The sequence below is a fragment of the Aythya ferina genome, assembly GCF_964211825.1.
Source record: "Aythya ferina genome assembly, chromosome: 14".
Classification (NCBI taxonomy): Eukaryota; Metazoa; Chordata; class Aves; order Anseriformes; family Anatidae; genus Aythya; species Aythya ferina.
The window spans coordinates 9,521,737-9,534,500 of NC_140312.1; the positions used below are offsets into that span (position 1 = coordinate 9,521,737).

The window sequence follows — 12,764 nt, forward strand, 5'->3', positions numbered from 1 at the left end:
TTTTCACTTTCTATTGGAAATTTAAAATATATAGATGTACCTGGAACAGATGCCAACTCCTTTCAGTCTCACTCAACTTCTAATCATCGCATCTGCTTTGTGTCAGAAAATACTTTGGGAACAATTTAACTTTGCATTAAAATAACTAATTAAAGCCACACCTCCACAGCCTCTTGCGAAAGTAGAGGAGGAATTTCAGTAAGTGCATCGCGTTTAATGGTAGCATTCTGATTTCCCTGCCTTGCTGTAATTTATTCAGTTACAGATCTGCCTGCGGGGCAGCTCCCATTAGGCCGATGATGAAGTCTCATGAGTAAAGCTTGACACCTCCCTCGTAATAAAATATAATACTCAATTAACTCGGCCTTTCTGAAGGATTTAATTGGAACAAGTTAATAATGGGCGCAGGGTGAATTGTCATGCCATCCGCAAGCTCGGGGAAGGTGTCACGGATCCGTCCTGCCTTTCCCATACCAAAGGTTGTAACCGAGTTTTGGAAGCTTTTCCTTCAACACCCTTGTGTTCTGCAATAAATCTGTATCCATTTAAGGATCTATCATAACACACACAAAGCTCCTGCGCTCAGAGTTTCCAGCGAAAAGATTTAGCTGTAATCCCTGACACAGCTGATTTATACTGAAGGTTAAAAAATACCGCTGGTTTATTTATAACCGGCCCGGCCCAGCTTAGAAAGCACTCGGCACAATTGGAGAAGGAAGGAGAGGGGCGAGGGGGGCTTCGCGCTGCCCCGGAGTTAAGGGGATAACGCTTCAGAAAGGGAGAGCCCGAGAAAGGAGAGGTTGTCTCCCGTTTTTTATCCGGCAGTAAAAGCTAATTTGAAAAGTCTGCGTGGAGATTGGATTCCCCCAGCTTTGTTCCCTACAGTCGCGAAGCGGGAAGGCTAACAGGGAGCTGGCCGAGTGGGGCTGGCCGGGAAGGATCCGCTTTGCCCGGAGCCCCTCCAGGCAGCCCTGCTCGGGAGTTGTTCTATCCCCCCACACCCCCCCGGCCCTTTCCTCCTCGTACAGCCGAGGCCCGATCCTGCAGGGTGCTGAGACCCCTTCCCCCGGAGCCCAAGGACCAGCGTGGGGCAGAGGAAAGCTTTCCTCCGTGCATCGGAGTGAGGCTGAATTAAATCGCCCAGCTGCTCCAGTGGAGGTAAATGCACCTCCCGGCCCAGCTCGGAGCCCAGAGGTCGCTCCTAAACCCCTAAAAGACTCCTACAGAAAAATGCAAGGTGCCGTGCTGGGCCAGCAGGAATGGGATTTGGAGACCCACGGTTCTCTGTCCCTGACCTCCCGGGCACCCCCTTCATCCCCGCACACCCGAGGGCCCCCCACCAGAGAGGGCTAGGAATATGGTTAGGCACCTGTTCTCCAGGCAGCACAGGAGAGTCCCTTTAGGGAGGCTGCCCCAGAAGATAGGGAATAGGGTGACAGCAGGTGGGAGTCCTGAAATGCCACTGTGATGGAGTATTGCAGGGTCCCTGCCCAGCCCTCACTGCACTAAAGGACACCCAGAAGTGTCTGGGGCTGAAAGCAGCAACCCGCTAGAGATGGCTTTGAGATCAGGGGAAAGGCGAGTCGAGGGGAGAGGCCTGAGCAAAAGAGAAGAGCTCACGAGCTAAGAAAAGCAGTGGAAACATCACCAGAATATGATGCTGTAAAGAACAGAGGCGCCTAAAAGGGGTTGTTAAAAACAAGGAAACCTCATAAAAGGTTTGGCTTTCGACTTTGAATTGTTGACTTGCAATTCACCTTCATGTGCTGCAAATTTGGCTTTAATTCAGATTCAGAAGGGGAAATAATCATAAAGGCAACCAAAACATTCCTTTGAACTTGACCCAGCACTGCAAAACACACACGGAGAGAAGTTACCTTTTAAAGAACTCCAAACACTCACAGACCCACACGTGATTAAACATGTTTTTTTTTCTTTTTTTCTTTTTTTAATTTAATTCGAAATAAGAGATAAGAAATAATAAATCTTCAATAAAATATATAAAATTGTACAAGGCATCCCTTTCAAAGGGACTTTCCTATAATGGAAGATTGGGGGTGAGGGGAAGGGAGATAGGAAGTTCATCTATAGTGAGTCCCGGGCGGTGACAGTGCCTGGGTCAAAACAAACTATAACCAGCAAAACCTCGTGGCTTTTTTTCATTTTACTGCCCTTTTCTTTTTGCTTTCTTCTCAACATGCTAAGAAAATAAATGCAGGACAATCTCTGCCTTCAGTGCTCCATAGACTTTGGAGGAATTTTCTCACAAAGTTCAGCAAGAGTAATACACATAATACAATAGTTACAAGGAGAAGCCCGGGGAAGACACTGCCAGCACTTGGGGAGCTCCCACAGGGACAGAGGTTATGCAGTCTCTTGGCACCCCACCATCCTACAAGTAATGCTGTTGGATTTTGATACCTGGATCTCTCCTTAGAAGCATGAGTCACTAACATTAGCATCCTTTGCAAAGGGAAGAGAGGAAGACATGGGGGATTCTTCTGTTTAATATAGACTGTTGTAATTACTAACAAAAAATACCAAACGTCTCCACAGAAGAGTTTGACAGCCCTTGCTCACCACCACTGTGGAAACAACCCACGTCTTCTTTCCCCAGAAACTGCCTTCCTCCCTTTTGAATGGTTTTCAAAAACCATTGCAGAGCCACGGTTACCTGGCTGTAGACAAAATTTTCTAAGCACACCAGTAGGAAGAGATAAAGACTAGAATGCCTAATAACTTTCCCTTGCACTCTACCTCCCCTCACAGTGCTTTACAAACAATAAATTTGAATTTATACAGATAAAGGCATTACAAGAGCCAATTGTGGATAAAGCTGATACTTTAATTTCTGCATTTAAGGGCCCCTCATCTTGTTGCAAAGGTTCGTCGATGTTTGGGATGAAAAACAAAACAAAAAAAACCTTTCCCTACCCCTAGAAATGCAGGAACTTGCTGGCTCTGAACTTCACTCAGACTCTACCGGGGCTAATTTCTATTTACATGGTGTCTGTATCTAAGGGCTCTGCTTTCTTTAAAAAACAAACAACAACAAAGAAAACAAAAACCCTCCCGAACACCTCAATTATACCTTTTTATTTCCCTCCCCCTGCCCCCATAGTAAATGATGACACTTGAGAGTGTGGGTTTAGGGCATGTACCCCTTTTACTTTAAACACATGTTGGGCCCCATCATGTAAGGTGTTGGGAAATTCTTCCTCCATAAAACATTTTTTTCACCCATTCCTTTTTATTCTATTTTTACATGCACTGTATAAAAACCCTACATTTGCTCAAATGTTTTTTCTTTTTTTTGTTTGTTTTTACATTTTTTTTCTTTGAGGATCAGACTCTGAGTGCTCAGAGCACTCTCAGAAGACACCCAACCTGTAGCATACAGGATGCCTTGCTTTGCTAACGCGAACTCCTGTACACTCGGGATGGCATTTAGAAGCCTGCAGTAAGAATGGCCAGTACTGGTTGGGGTACTGCCTTCTCAGGTTTGGACAAGATCCACCAGGAAGTCTGTCTTGCTGTCGCTTTGTCTTTCTGATCTTCTTAGGATAAGTGGTACATGCTATATCCAACAGGAGTAGCATAGAGTCCAACGGGCGGGATAGGAAGCACAGGTCTGTGAAAAGGGTAGGATGTTCCATACAGTGAGGCGGCCTGGATGGGAGAGTTGATGGGGAAAGGGAGGCTGAACCCCGACGGCAACATGGGCTTCGCTGCCATTTTGAGCTTCTCTAGCTCAGCCTCCTGCAGTCTCTTGGCCTTGGCCCTCCGATTCTGGAACCAGATTTTGACTTGGGTCTCTGTAAGGTTGAGGGAGCTGGAGAACTCGGCTCTCTCGGCAATGGACAGATACTGCTTCTGGCGGAACTTGCGCTCCAGAGCCAGCAGCTGGGAAGTGGTGAACGGGGTTCGGGGCTTCCTGTTCGTCTTGTGCTTCCTCAGGGTGCAGGCAGTGGGGCTCAGGTGTCCTGCAAGGAAGGAAAAGGCTGGTTACCACAAAGGCAGGGAGACCTGGGTGCTTTGGAGAGACATGCTGCACTTGAGAGACCCCAGGGGGATACATATATGGGGTGTCCCATCAGGTGATACCCTCAGAACAGGCCATTTTTACAAACGGCACTGCAAATCTCTTACTAGACAAACTTAAGTTTATGGGATTTCAGCAGATGTCCTGGGAACTGAAAGTTAGGCTCTGTGATTTTAAGGGAATAGCTTGTAGGCAAATAGGATTCAGAGATACCCAGCATATCACTTTAGCAGTCACAGCATGGGGAACTAAAGCACACAAAATAGCTGTCTTGGTAGCTGCAGAACTGGAGGAATAACCCCAATACAGCACAAGACAAACATGCAGGCAGAAGCAGAATATTCACAAAAGCACTGTGCTGCGAGAGACAAGCCCATTCCAGGATTCCTCCACCAAGAGTAACAAGTCAACCCTGTGAGAGTTTATCCCAGCAGTTGAAGAACAGGATCTGATAATTTTTATGTTTGGGATAATTGGGTGTTATTCTTGCTATTTCTTCTACCATTGAAATCAAGAGCAGCTTTCCACTCTACTTAATAAGTTTTGTTTGTTTTTCCTCGAGCAGTAATTTCTGTTTTCAGCAAGTATCATACTTTTCATCCAATACTTAGTTCTTATGACATCTGCCATATTTATGCCACATAGCTGCAGCATCTGTACCCAATACAAATAAAGAAATCTGCTACCTTTCGTGCTTTTCTTATAACGCTAACCAGGTTAGGCACTTGTTCCAGAGATGGCACATGGCTGAGTTGTCTTTAAATTAATTTTACATTTCTATAATAAATTAAAAGAATGATTTAAAAGCATTCTGCTGTTTTGAAAAACTTTGCAATTTGGCTATGTTTGGAATCACTCCCGGGACATACAAGGCTCCCAAGCCTGATACAGAAATTGTCACCCAGTCTCTCATAAGTAGCTCCTAAATTTTGTACATGTCTGGTTCACACACTTCTCAGTATTTTCAGAACCGTTTTAACTTTCACTTATTTATGTGTTTATTTTTAAATAAACTGGTCCGCGAAGCTGATTAAATGAGTATCTTGCAATTAAAAAAAGTCTCACGAAGAAAGCGTTCAAAAATTCAGAAAGGGGAGGGAGAAAACAGCTCCATCAGAAAAATCAAAGTTTCTCTTCTTACTATTCTAGATACTGAAGGCGAAAAAAAATAAATCCCTCTCAGAAAACAACTTGTCAAATGCCGTCTAACGATCACACGAGAGCATTTTAATAACTGAACTGCTAACTGTGACATTTGGTGCACTCCTAAAACTTGACGCAAACTACACTAAATTCACTACCGATTACGCCGCTATTCCACTCTCTTTTTAAAACGAAAAAGATTTATTTTCCGGATTTCTAAAGACCCAGCTATAAGCCAGCTGCTTCCAGAAGGGATGGGGTTTAAAAGGGCGACGGTTGCTCCGGGATCGCTCCCCATCCCAGCGCCTTCCCCGGGTTTCAGGTTAGCCCGACTCATCCCGACTTTTGCTATGCGCGGGAGAAACTTCAAAAAAGTGCTTTTAAGTTAAATCTCAGACAAATAGTGCCCTCGGAATAAACCCAAACGTCCACCAGCTTTTTCCCCCAGCTATCCCCTAAATGACAGCCAGCCTCTGACAAGAAGCAGGGACGGTCGCCTGAGCAGAGCCTGTAGTTCTGTTTACCCCGTGCCAGTCCTAAAGCAGTTGCTGCAATTATTTGTTCCGCTGTTTTTTATTTTGATTTTTTTCCCCCCTTGTTTATTGTCTGTTTTCTGTCCACCGGCTGACAAAAATCATCACTTCCTTAGTTCATCCCACCTGTAATATTAATAATCATAGATCGAGGAGCTCGTCCTAACATCAAAGCCCTCCACGGACAGAGGGGCGTCCTGCGGGAGCACTGCTCATTACCCCGCACTGTCACCGCGGCTCTGATGGGGTCGAGAGCCGGAGAGGAGGGAAATGAGAAAGATGATCGAGGCCGAAGGACCTTCCCGAGCTAAGCCTCCTATCACTGATCATTTTTCGCCCCATATCCCCCTGAAATCACGGGACCCGAACTCCCTAGATACTGAAGTCCTTTACAAGGCTATTTTCCAGATCTCGACAATTACTTATTTTAATACAGTAACAGTGGAATTTCGGGGGAAAAAAAAGTATCCAGAGAAGATTAGGCCTTGTCTTGTAAAAGAGGGGGTCTGGGTAGGAACACAAGCTTCTTTTCCTGAGTGCGCGAGGGTACATTAAAGTCGCAAAGAGGAGCTACCCCGCAATGACACGGGCGGCCTGTTTTCCTCCCGATCCCTCTCACGGGCTTTCTTCCAGCACGTTAGAAATCTAATTAATTCGGGGTAATCGCAAAGGAAAAGAAGGGACTCAAACCAAAAACGAATTAACTGTCTCGAAACGAGATGAGTTATAATAGCACTAAACTTTCTTCTTGTAATATTAGTTTATAGGAGCAAATTCTGCAAGAGCGTCCTGATAAATAGTTCGCATCTACAAAGCCATTAACTTGCATAAAGCAGAGAATTTAGTTTTCATCAGGCAAGCCAGGGATGCATAGATTAGTGGAGATCGATCTGCTAATACAGGTGCCTCTCCATCAAGGCTCTTGGCGATGGGAAGGCAGAGTCAAGCACTGCCGGGCTACGCTTTTCACCTTTTCTTGGAGGTAGTTTTTGGGCTCTTAATTTCTTTCTTTTCTTTTCTTTTTTCTTTCTTTCTTTTTTTTTTTTTTATTATTTTTTTTTAATACAATTGAAATTTTAAAACAAAAACGGGAAGTGGGAGATCTTGCCAAAAGCGAAATGCAACTCAACACAGACAAAGCAGCGCGGGTCAAACCCCAAAGGGGTTTATAAAGTGACCTGTCACCTCCGAATTTGTGTCCCCACGGCGGTGGGAAGGGGTCGGGAGACATGGCGGGGGGTAAAGAGGGCAGGCCCAGCCCGAGAAACTTTGACAGGCTGCTTGCAGCGAGGATGAGAGAGGCAGGACAGATCCACCGGGCCAGGAGAGACCGCAGTGGGAGACAGCGCACGGAAGGCGCGCAAGATGCAAAGGAAGGAATTCCTGGGATTTAAGAGCGAGAAGGAGATTGCTTTGAACATTTCGTATAAGCGAGAAGGAGATGGAGAAATTCCAGTTCTCACTGCAAGGGGATGACAGAAAAGTACAAAGTGGCAGCCGGGGAGCCGAAGGTGGGGAAAGGGAGATCCTGATGTTTGTACAGTTTTTTAAAAAAAGTATTTTATATTTACATATATACAATCATATATAGATGCGTAAATATATAACTTTGGAATGTACATAAACACCCAAGTAACATGAATATAAAGTGTAAACACAGGCAGAAAGCAACATCTACAGAAATATAGCGTCTAGATGGATATAGCCAACGTGCTGCCGCGCAGCTCGGTGCCTGGGGAGCCGCACGGCTCGGGGCCGCGGCTCGGAGCCCGGTGCCCGGTTCCCGGTGCCCGCCTCCCCTCGCTCCCCATCCGCGGGGGCGCCGCGCAGCCCTGCGCTGCCCTCCGCCTCTTCCCCAGCCACTCACTTGGCGGAGGCGAATATCTGCCGGCCTCTTGGATCCAGGACGTGCCGTCCTCCGAGTTCTCCGATTTAACCGAGGCGGTGTCGAAGGTTTTTGTAAGAGCCCCGGGGGGGCTGTGCGCTTCCCGGGAGCCGTGGCCCGGCAGCAGCAGGTTCCTGGAGGTGCCCACGGCCGCCCCGTCGGCGCTGCCCCCCGCCGCGGCCAGCGGCAGCTCTTTGGGGGGTTTCTTGTCGGACATGAGGGCTTCCACGCTGAACGGCAAGCTGGACACCTTGACTTTGTGGTGCTCCTCGGAGCCGGCCGCCGGGCCCTCCTCGTCGGAGGAGAAAACCTCCTTCGCCTTGGAAGGAGAAGCCATCGCGGGTGACGAGGGAGGCTGGAGCGGGGCCGCCCGGGGAGCTGCGCTGCGCCTCTGCCCGGCCCTGCGCGGGGACTGCGCGAGTGAGGCGCTGCGGAGCCGCCCCCCTTTTTTCCCCCCTCTGGGGGCTCCCCGGCTCTTTCCTCCTTTGGGAAGTGGAGTAAACGCCCCGCGGGCCAATCAGAGGCCGAGCTGGGCCCTGACGTCGCGGGGTGACTCATGCCATTGGCTCGGGGGAGGGAGGGTGGGGAGAAACTTTATTATTTATTTTTATCTTTTTTTTTTTTTTTTTTTTTTTTCGTTCGGGGCTTATTTTGCTTGGGGTGTTCCCCCTCCTCCTCCCCTCCCCCTCTCCCCCCCCCCCCAAGTCCCCTCCGAAATGAATTAGCGCTTAATGACACGGGCAGCCAGCGGAGCCGTGCCATTAAGGAGCCGTCCAAAGGCTATAATCAGAGCAAAGCAAGAAAAGAGCCGCCGGGGTAATTAAGGGCTGATGATTAGGCGAAGAGGAAAACTTTAGAAGATCGCGGCTCTGCCTCCTCTCGCCGCCGGCCCGGCCCCTCCCGGCCCTCATCGGCCTCCCCCCGGCCGCGCCCCCGACGCCCCCCGGGCACCGCCGCGCCCCAGCCCCGACGCCCCCTCCCGGGGTCTGCCCGACCCCGGCCGCATCCTCTAAAAACGAGATTTATTTTTTCCCGAGGGCACTGTGTGTGTGTATGCTAAGGGTTTTGGACCCTCACTCAGCGAAGAACCGCGGCAGCTTTTTCCTCGCATTTTTTACCCCAAAATAAGAGGGGGTTGTTTGCGTTTCCTCGGCAGCAGGAGCCGAGCTGAGGGAAAACACGCTGCGGAGGTTAGATCTCTAATTATTATTTTTCCAGCGTCAATTACACACGTGATGAATAGATGAGTTTTAATAAATTAGGGCCACGCAGTCCTTAATTAAGAGGCATATCAGGCTAGTACTATGAAAGCGATTCTCTCACTTTTGGGCTTCCTACCAGTGGTATGAATAAAGAGTATCCTTTTAAAAGCGTTTCTAATTACGGCGTGGATAAAAGCAAATGCATAGTGTTCTTTTCGTAATTATTTTAATCTTACACTGGGCGTTAGTTCATGCTGTGCCCGTAACTTTCGCTGTTGTTTTTTTTTTTTTTTTTTTTTTTTTTTTTTAATGTCCAGAAAACGCAGAGTTTGGGATCCGTCTTGGTACTAGTTACAACCGAGGCTGTATAACCCAAAACACGCTGGAAAAGTGGCAGAGCATCTGTCCGGTCTGGTGTTGTGCGCTCAGCTCCGCGCTCCATGCCCTGACTCCAGGGGAGGCTCAGACAAGGCTGTGGGCTTGGTCCTGGACAGCTGCAGGTCTATGCTCCCTGAGCCTTTTCGGTTATGTCCTTCCACAAAATATGCAGGTTTTCACCAGGTAATGTGGTACTCGCTTGGGACTCCGACCTTCTCGCTAGCCTATGCAGCAGTCCTGGATGTTCCCGGTCCCCTTAACACAAAGCACGGTGTCCCACTCACTCCGCAGCCGGGGTGTTTGTGACATTTCCTAGAGGACAGTTCAGAATATTTTTGGGAGAGGAATTGGTTCTGCTGGGATTTTCTTCGGCCCTTGCTCCTCCAGCCAGTCCAGGCCAGAGAGCACCTTGAAGAAGGGGCTGTGATGAGTGAGCTGTGCTGGTCCCAAGGGTCCTCCTGGCCCCCCTTCATCCACCCCCCCCCCCCTCCCGGCAGCCTCTCCAGCCTCGGTAGCCCCTCGCCAGGTGTCACACACGACAAATTGGGACCGGGACTAGTGCTTGTGGCATGGGAAGAAGAGTGGGAGGAAGTGTACGAGAAGCCGAGTTACAAAACCCCACTGATCAGTGGGGCTAATAGTAGGGTTTGTACAATCGTCATTTATTGCTGGTAGGATTACTGCAGACTTCGATGGGTTAACGATTAAAGCCAGGCAAGATCTGCAACGAGATGTGATGCTTTTCACTAGCCTAGCTAAGCCGAATGAGACAGATTACGTTTTGAGCAACAGGACCCTGATGTTTTTATTTTTTTTTTTTCCATGGGTGAAAATAATAGTTTGTCCCACAAACTTATGCGTCACTTGTTCTTTCTGCTATCCCCATTCTCCTTCAGCAGAATGCTTCTCTGTGCTGAGAGATACTCGCAGAGAGATGCAGTTCCCAGCCCCGGCCTTGCAAGCTTTCTTGCTGCTGTGGGCTTGAGTTTGTCCCTCTTCTCCCCTCCAGCCCCCCCTTTCCCTTCCCTTCTCCATGCTTCCTGCACAGTGACAAGTAAATGAGAATTGATGGACATACAAGAACAATGCATGTGTGTCAAGAACAATGCACCATCCGTGGAAAGCCATTGTGGGGCTGCTGAAAATGCTACAGATAATTATACCGCGCTCCCAAAGTCAATGCCCGCTGGAAGGGCGCCTGGGGAAGCAGAGCTCGCAGGAGGGCAGGTCACGGTGACATCGAGCTGGGGCTCACGTCCCTTGGGTGCCGCTCCTCTCCGAGGCTGCCTGGCTGGGGCCTAGACGCTGTCCCCATGGATATGGGGAACTGTCCTCCTTTGGGAAGCTTGGAGGCAGGAGGGGGACCACGGGACATGCTTCTCAGGGCGTCATGAAGCAAGGAGCACAAGTCGGCTCGTCCAGCCCGGTTTGGCTGGCTTGGGTGCCACAGGGGTGCTGGGGATTGCAGAGCACGGCAGGGCTTGCTCATGTCGTTTGCCTTTCTTCAGCCTTAGCCCATAGAGGGGTTTGAGCATTTTTCCGTCTGAAGCCTGAACTTGGAGGTTTCTCTCCTCCCTCACCCCTCCCCTCCTTCATCCTCCTCCTATCAATTAAACATAGGAGAAAGAAGCCCCGCACGGCACTGAATGCCGGGACGGAAAGCTCGCAAGGACAGGGCTTGAAGAAATTTCTGGGAATTCAGGCTTTTCCCGGACCCACGATTTCAGAAAGAGCGCCCAGCCTCAGACCAGCAGGGAACTGATCCGTCCCGGGGAACCGACGTGAGTCCGGGGTCTGTCCCCCGCGTGGGGGTCCCCTCTGAGTGTCGCCAGGGTGTCCCCGCTCCCGGGGAGGGCGGTCCCGGTCTCGGCCGTCGGGGCTTGGCCGTCGGGGCTTGGCGGGTGCCTCTCTGTTCTCGGGCTGGCCTCTCCCCGGGGCTGTTTCCCAGCCCTACACCCGTGTGTCCCCCTCAGAAAGCCTGGCAGTGAGCACGGGCGGATCCCAAAGATGCCCCGGGAGCCCCCCGCGCCCCCCTTCCCTCGGTCTCCCCCCATCCTCCGGCAGCATCAGCCCCTGCCAGCCGCGGCGGGGCTCTCAGCTGGAAAGGGCCGGGGAGGGAGGGAGGGCAGGGGGAGGAGAGACGTCGCAGACAAACTGAGGCTGTTTTGCAGGCGCCAGGAGCGGGGAGATGAAAGGGAAGCTCCTGGGGGAAGTGGCTGTGCAGTTTGACCGGCTCCAGCAGCAGCAGCAGCAGCGACGGCCCGTCCCGGCCAGCTCCGCCTCCAGCCTCCCCCGCTCCCCCCGGGCTCCGGGCTGCCCCCCGGCCCACCTCCGCCTGCCTCTCCCAGCCCGGGGGCGGAGGGAGGCGACGGGGAGGCACTGCCGCAGCATCCTCGCTCCTCCATCCGAAGGGCCGCGGGCAGCATCTCCACCGCGAAATGCCACGGCGTAAAGTTTCTGAGGGCTGCCCATGGTGACTTGCGGGGAGGTCCAGGTTTCTGCAGGGAGATCCCCCTCTCACCGGTGTAAATCCGGAGGGAGACGATCCGAATCACTACGGGAATGATGCCCTCCCTATAGCACCAGCCCGTGCCCTTCTCAAGGGAATAAAATACCCACGGGCAGTGGGGAGCGTGTTGTTCTTCAGGAGACACAGCCCCCAAAGAATTTCCTCTACTTTTATGATCGATTTGGTTAATAAGATATTTTCTAAAGTGGAGGTACTAGTGTCTTCTTTTTTTTTTTTTTTAAATTATTATTATTTTTATTTTATTATTATTTTTAATGAGTCGCCGTGAACCTGATGTGTGGAAGTCCTTTAAAAAAGGTTTTTAAGTTAAGGCTTCCCATTTGACTAGAAAAAAAAAGGCAGGATAATGGCATCAGAGTGTGCATCAAGCCTAAGTACTACCCCGAAACGAAGTGTACGCCGAGATAATAAGTAGCAGTTTGGGAAAGATTTTTGTCTCATTGCCTTGCTCCAGATTAGACCTGAAACCAAGAGAAAGGCATTGCAATAATCGAAATTATCCATTTATCCCCAGACGCTAGAAAGGAATTAAACCGAGCCAAACATCAGAGCTTCCGAGGGTCAGCTCTGGTTATAGCCACTTCCATCTAGGTCCTCTTCTTGAGTCTCTTGGACTCCTATTTCCGAAGCTGTTTTGACGGATGGAGGAGCCCAGCTGTTAGCTCCAGAGCCAACTCCCGGGCGGTTCGGGGTGCGGGGGAAGGCTTCCCCCGAGCATCCTTCGGACACCCCGGGGGGGCCCTGTCCCTCAGCTGAGGCCGGGGGAGGGCTCAGCCTGCCCGGCACACGCAGCCCGGCTCCCGGTGCATAGGGAAGGTGGCTGCGATGAAGCAAAGTTGCGCTATATTCCGTGCTGGAAATGGGCAGTAAGTGCAATCACGCGTTATAATTGTCCTCTGTGTCACCCGACAATGGTTCCTATTTATCGCACTGGTGTCATCCACTCGTTAAGACAGTGAGCGTACAATGAACCGTGATTATTGCATAATACGAGCGTCTCCTCTCCCACCCGCCGAGGGTTGTTCTCTTCCTCTCTCTACGCAGGTATTTC

General features: G+C 50.1%; 1 protein-coding gene across 1 annotated transcript; it reads right to left on the reverse strand.

Moving 5' to 3' along the window:
- Positions 1 to 2,225: 2,225 nt before the first annotated feature.
- On the reverse strand, positions 2,226 to 8,050 carry MSX2 (msh homeobox 2). Its single transcript, XM_084536192.1, has 2 exons — positions 7,586 to 8,050; positions 2,226 to 3,983 (listed from the first exon to the last, which is right to left on the reverse strand). Exons 1-2 carry the CDS (start codon positions 7,938 to 7,940, stop codon positions 3,559 to 3,561), a joined length of 780 nt encoding a protein of 259 aa, XP_084392318.1. The 5' UTR covers positions 7,941 to 8,050; the 3' UTR covers positions 2,226 to 3,558.
- Positions 8,051 to 12,764: the final 4,714 nt, after the last annotated feature.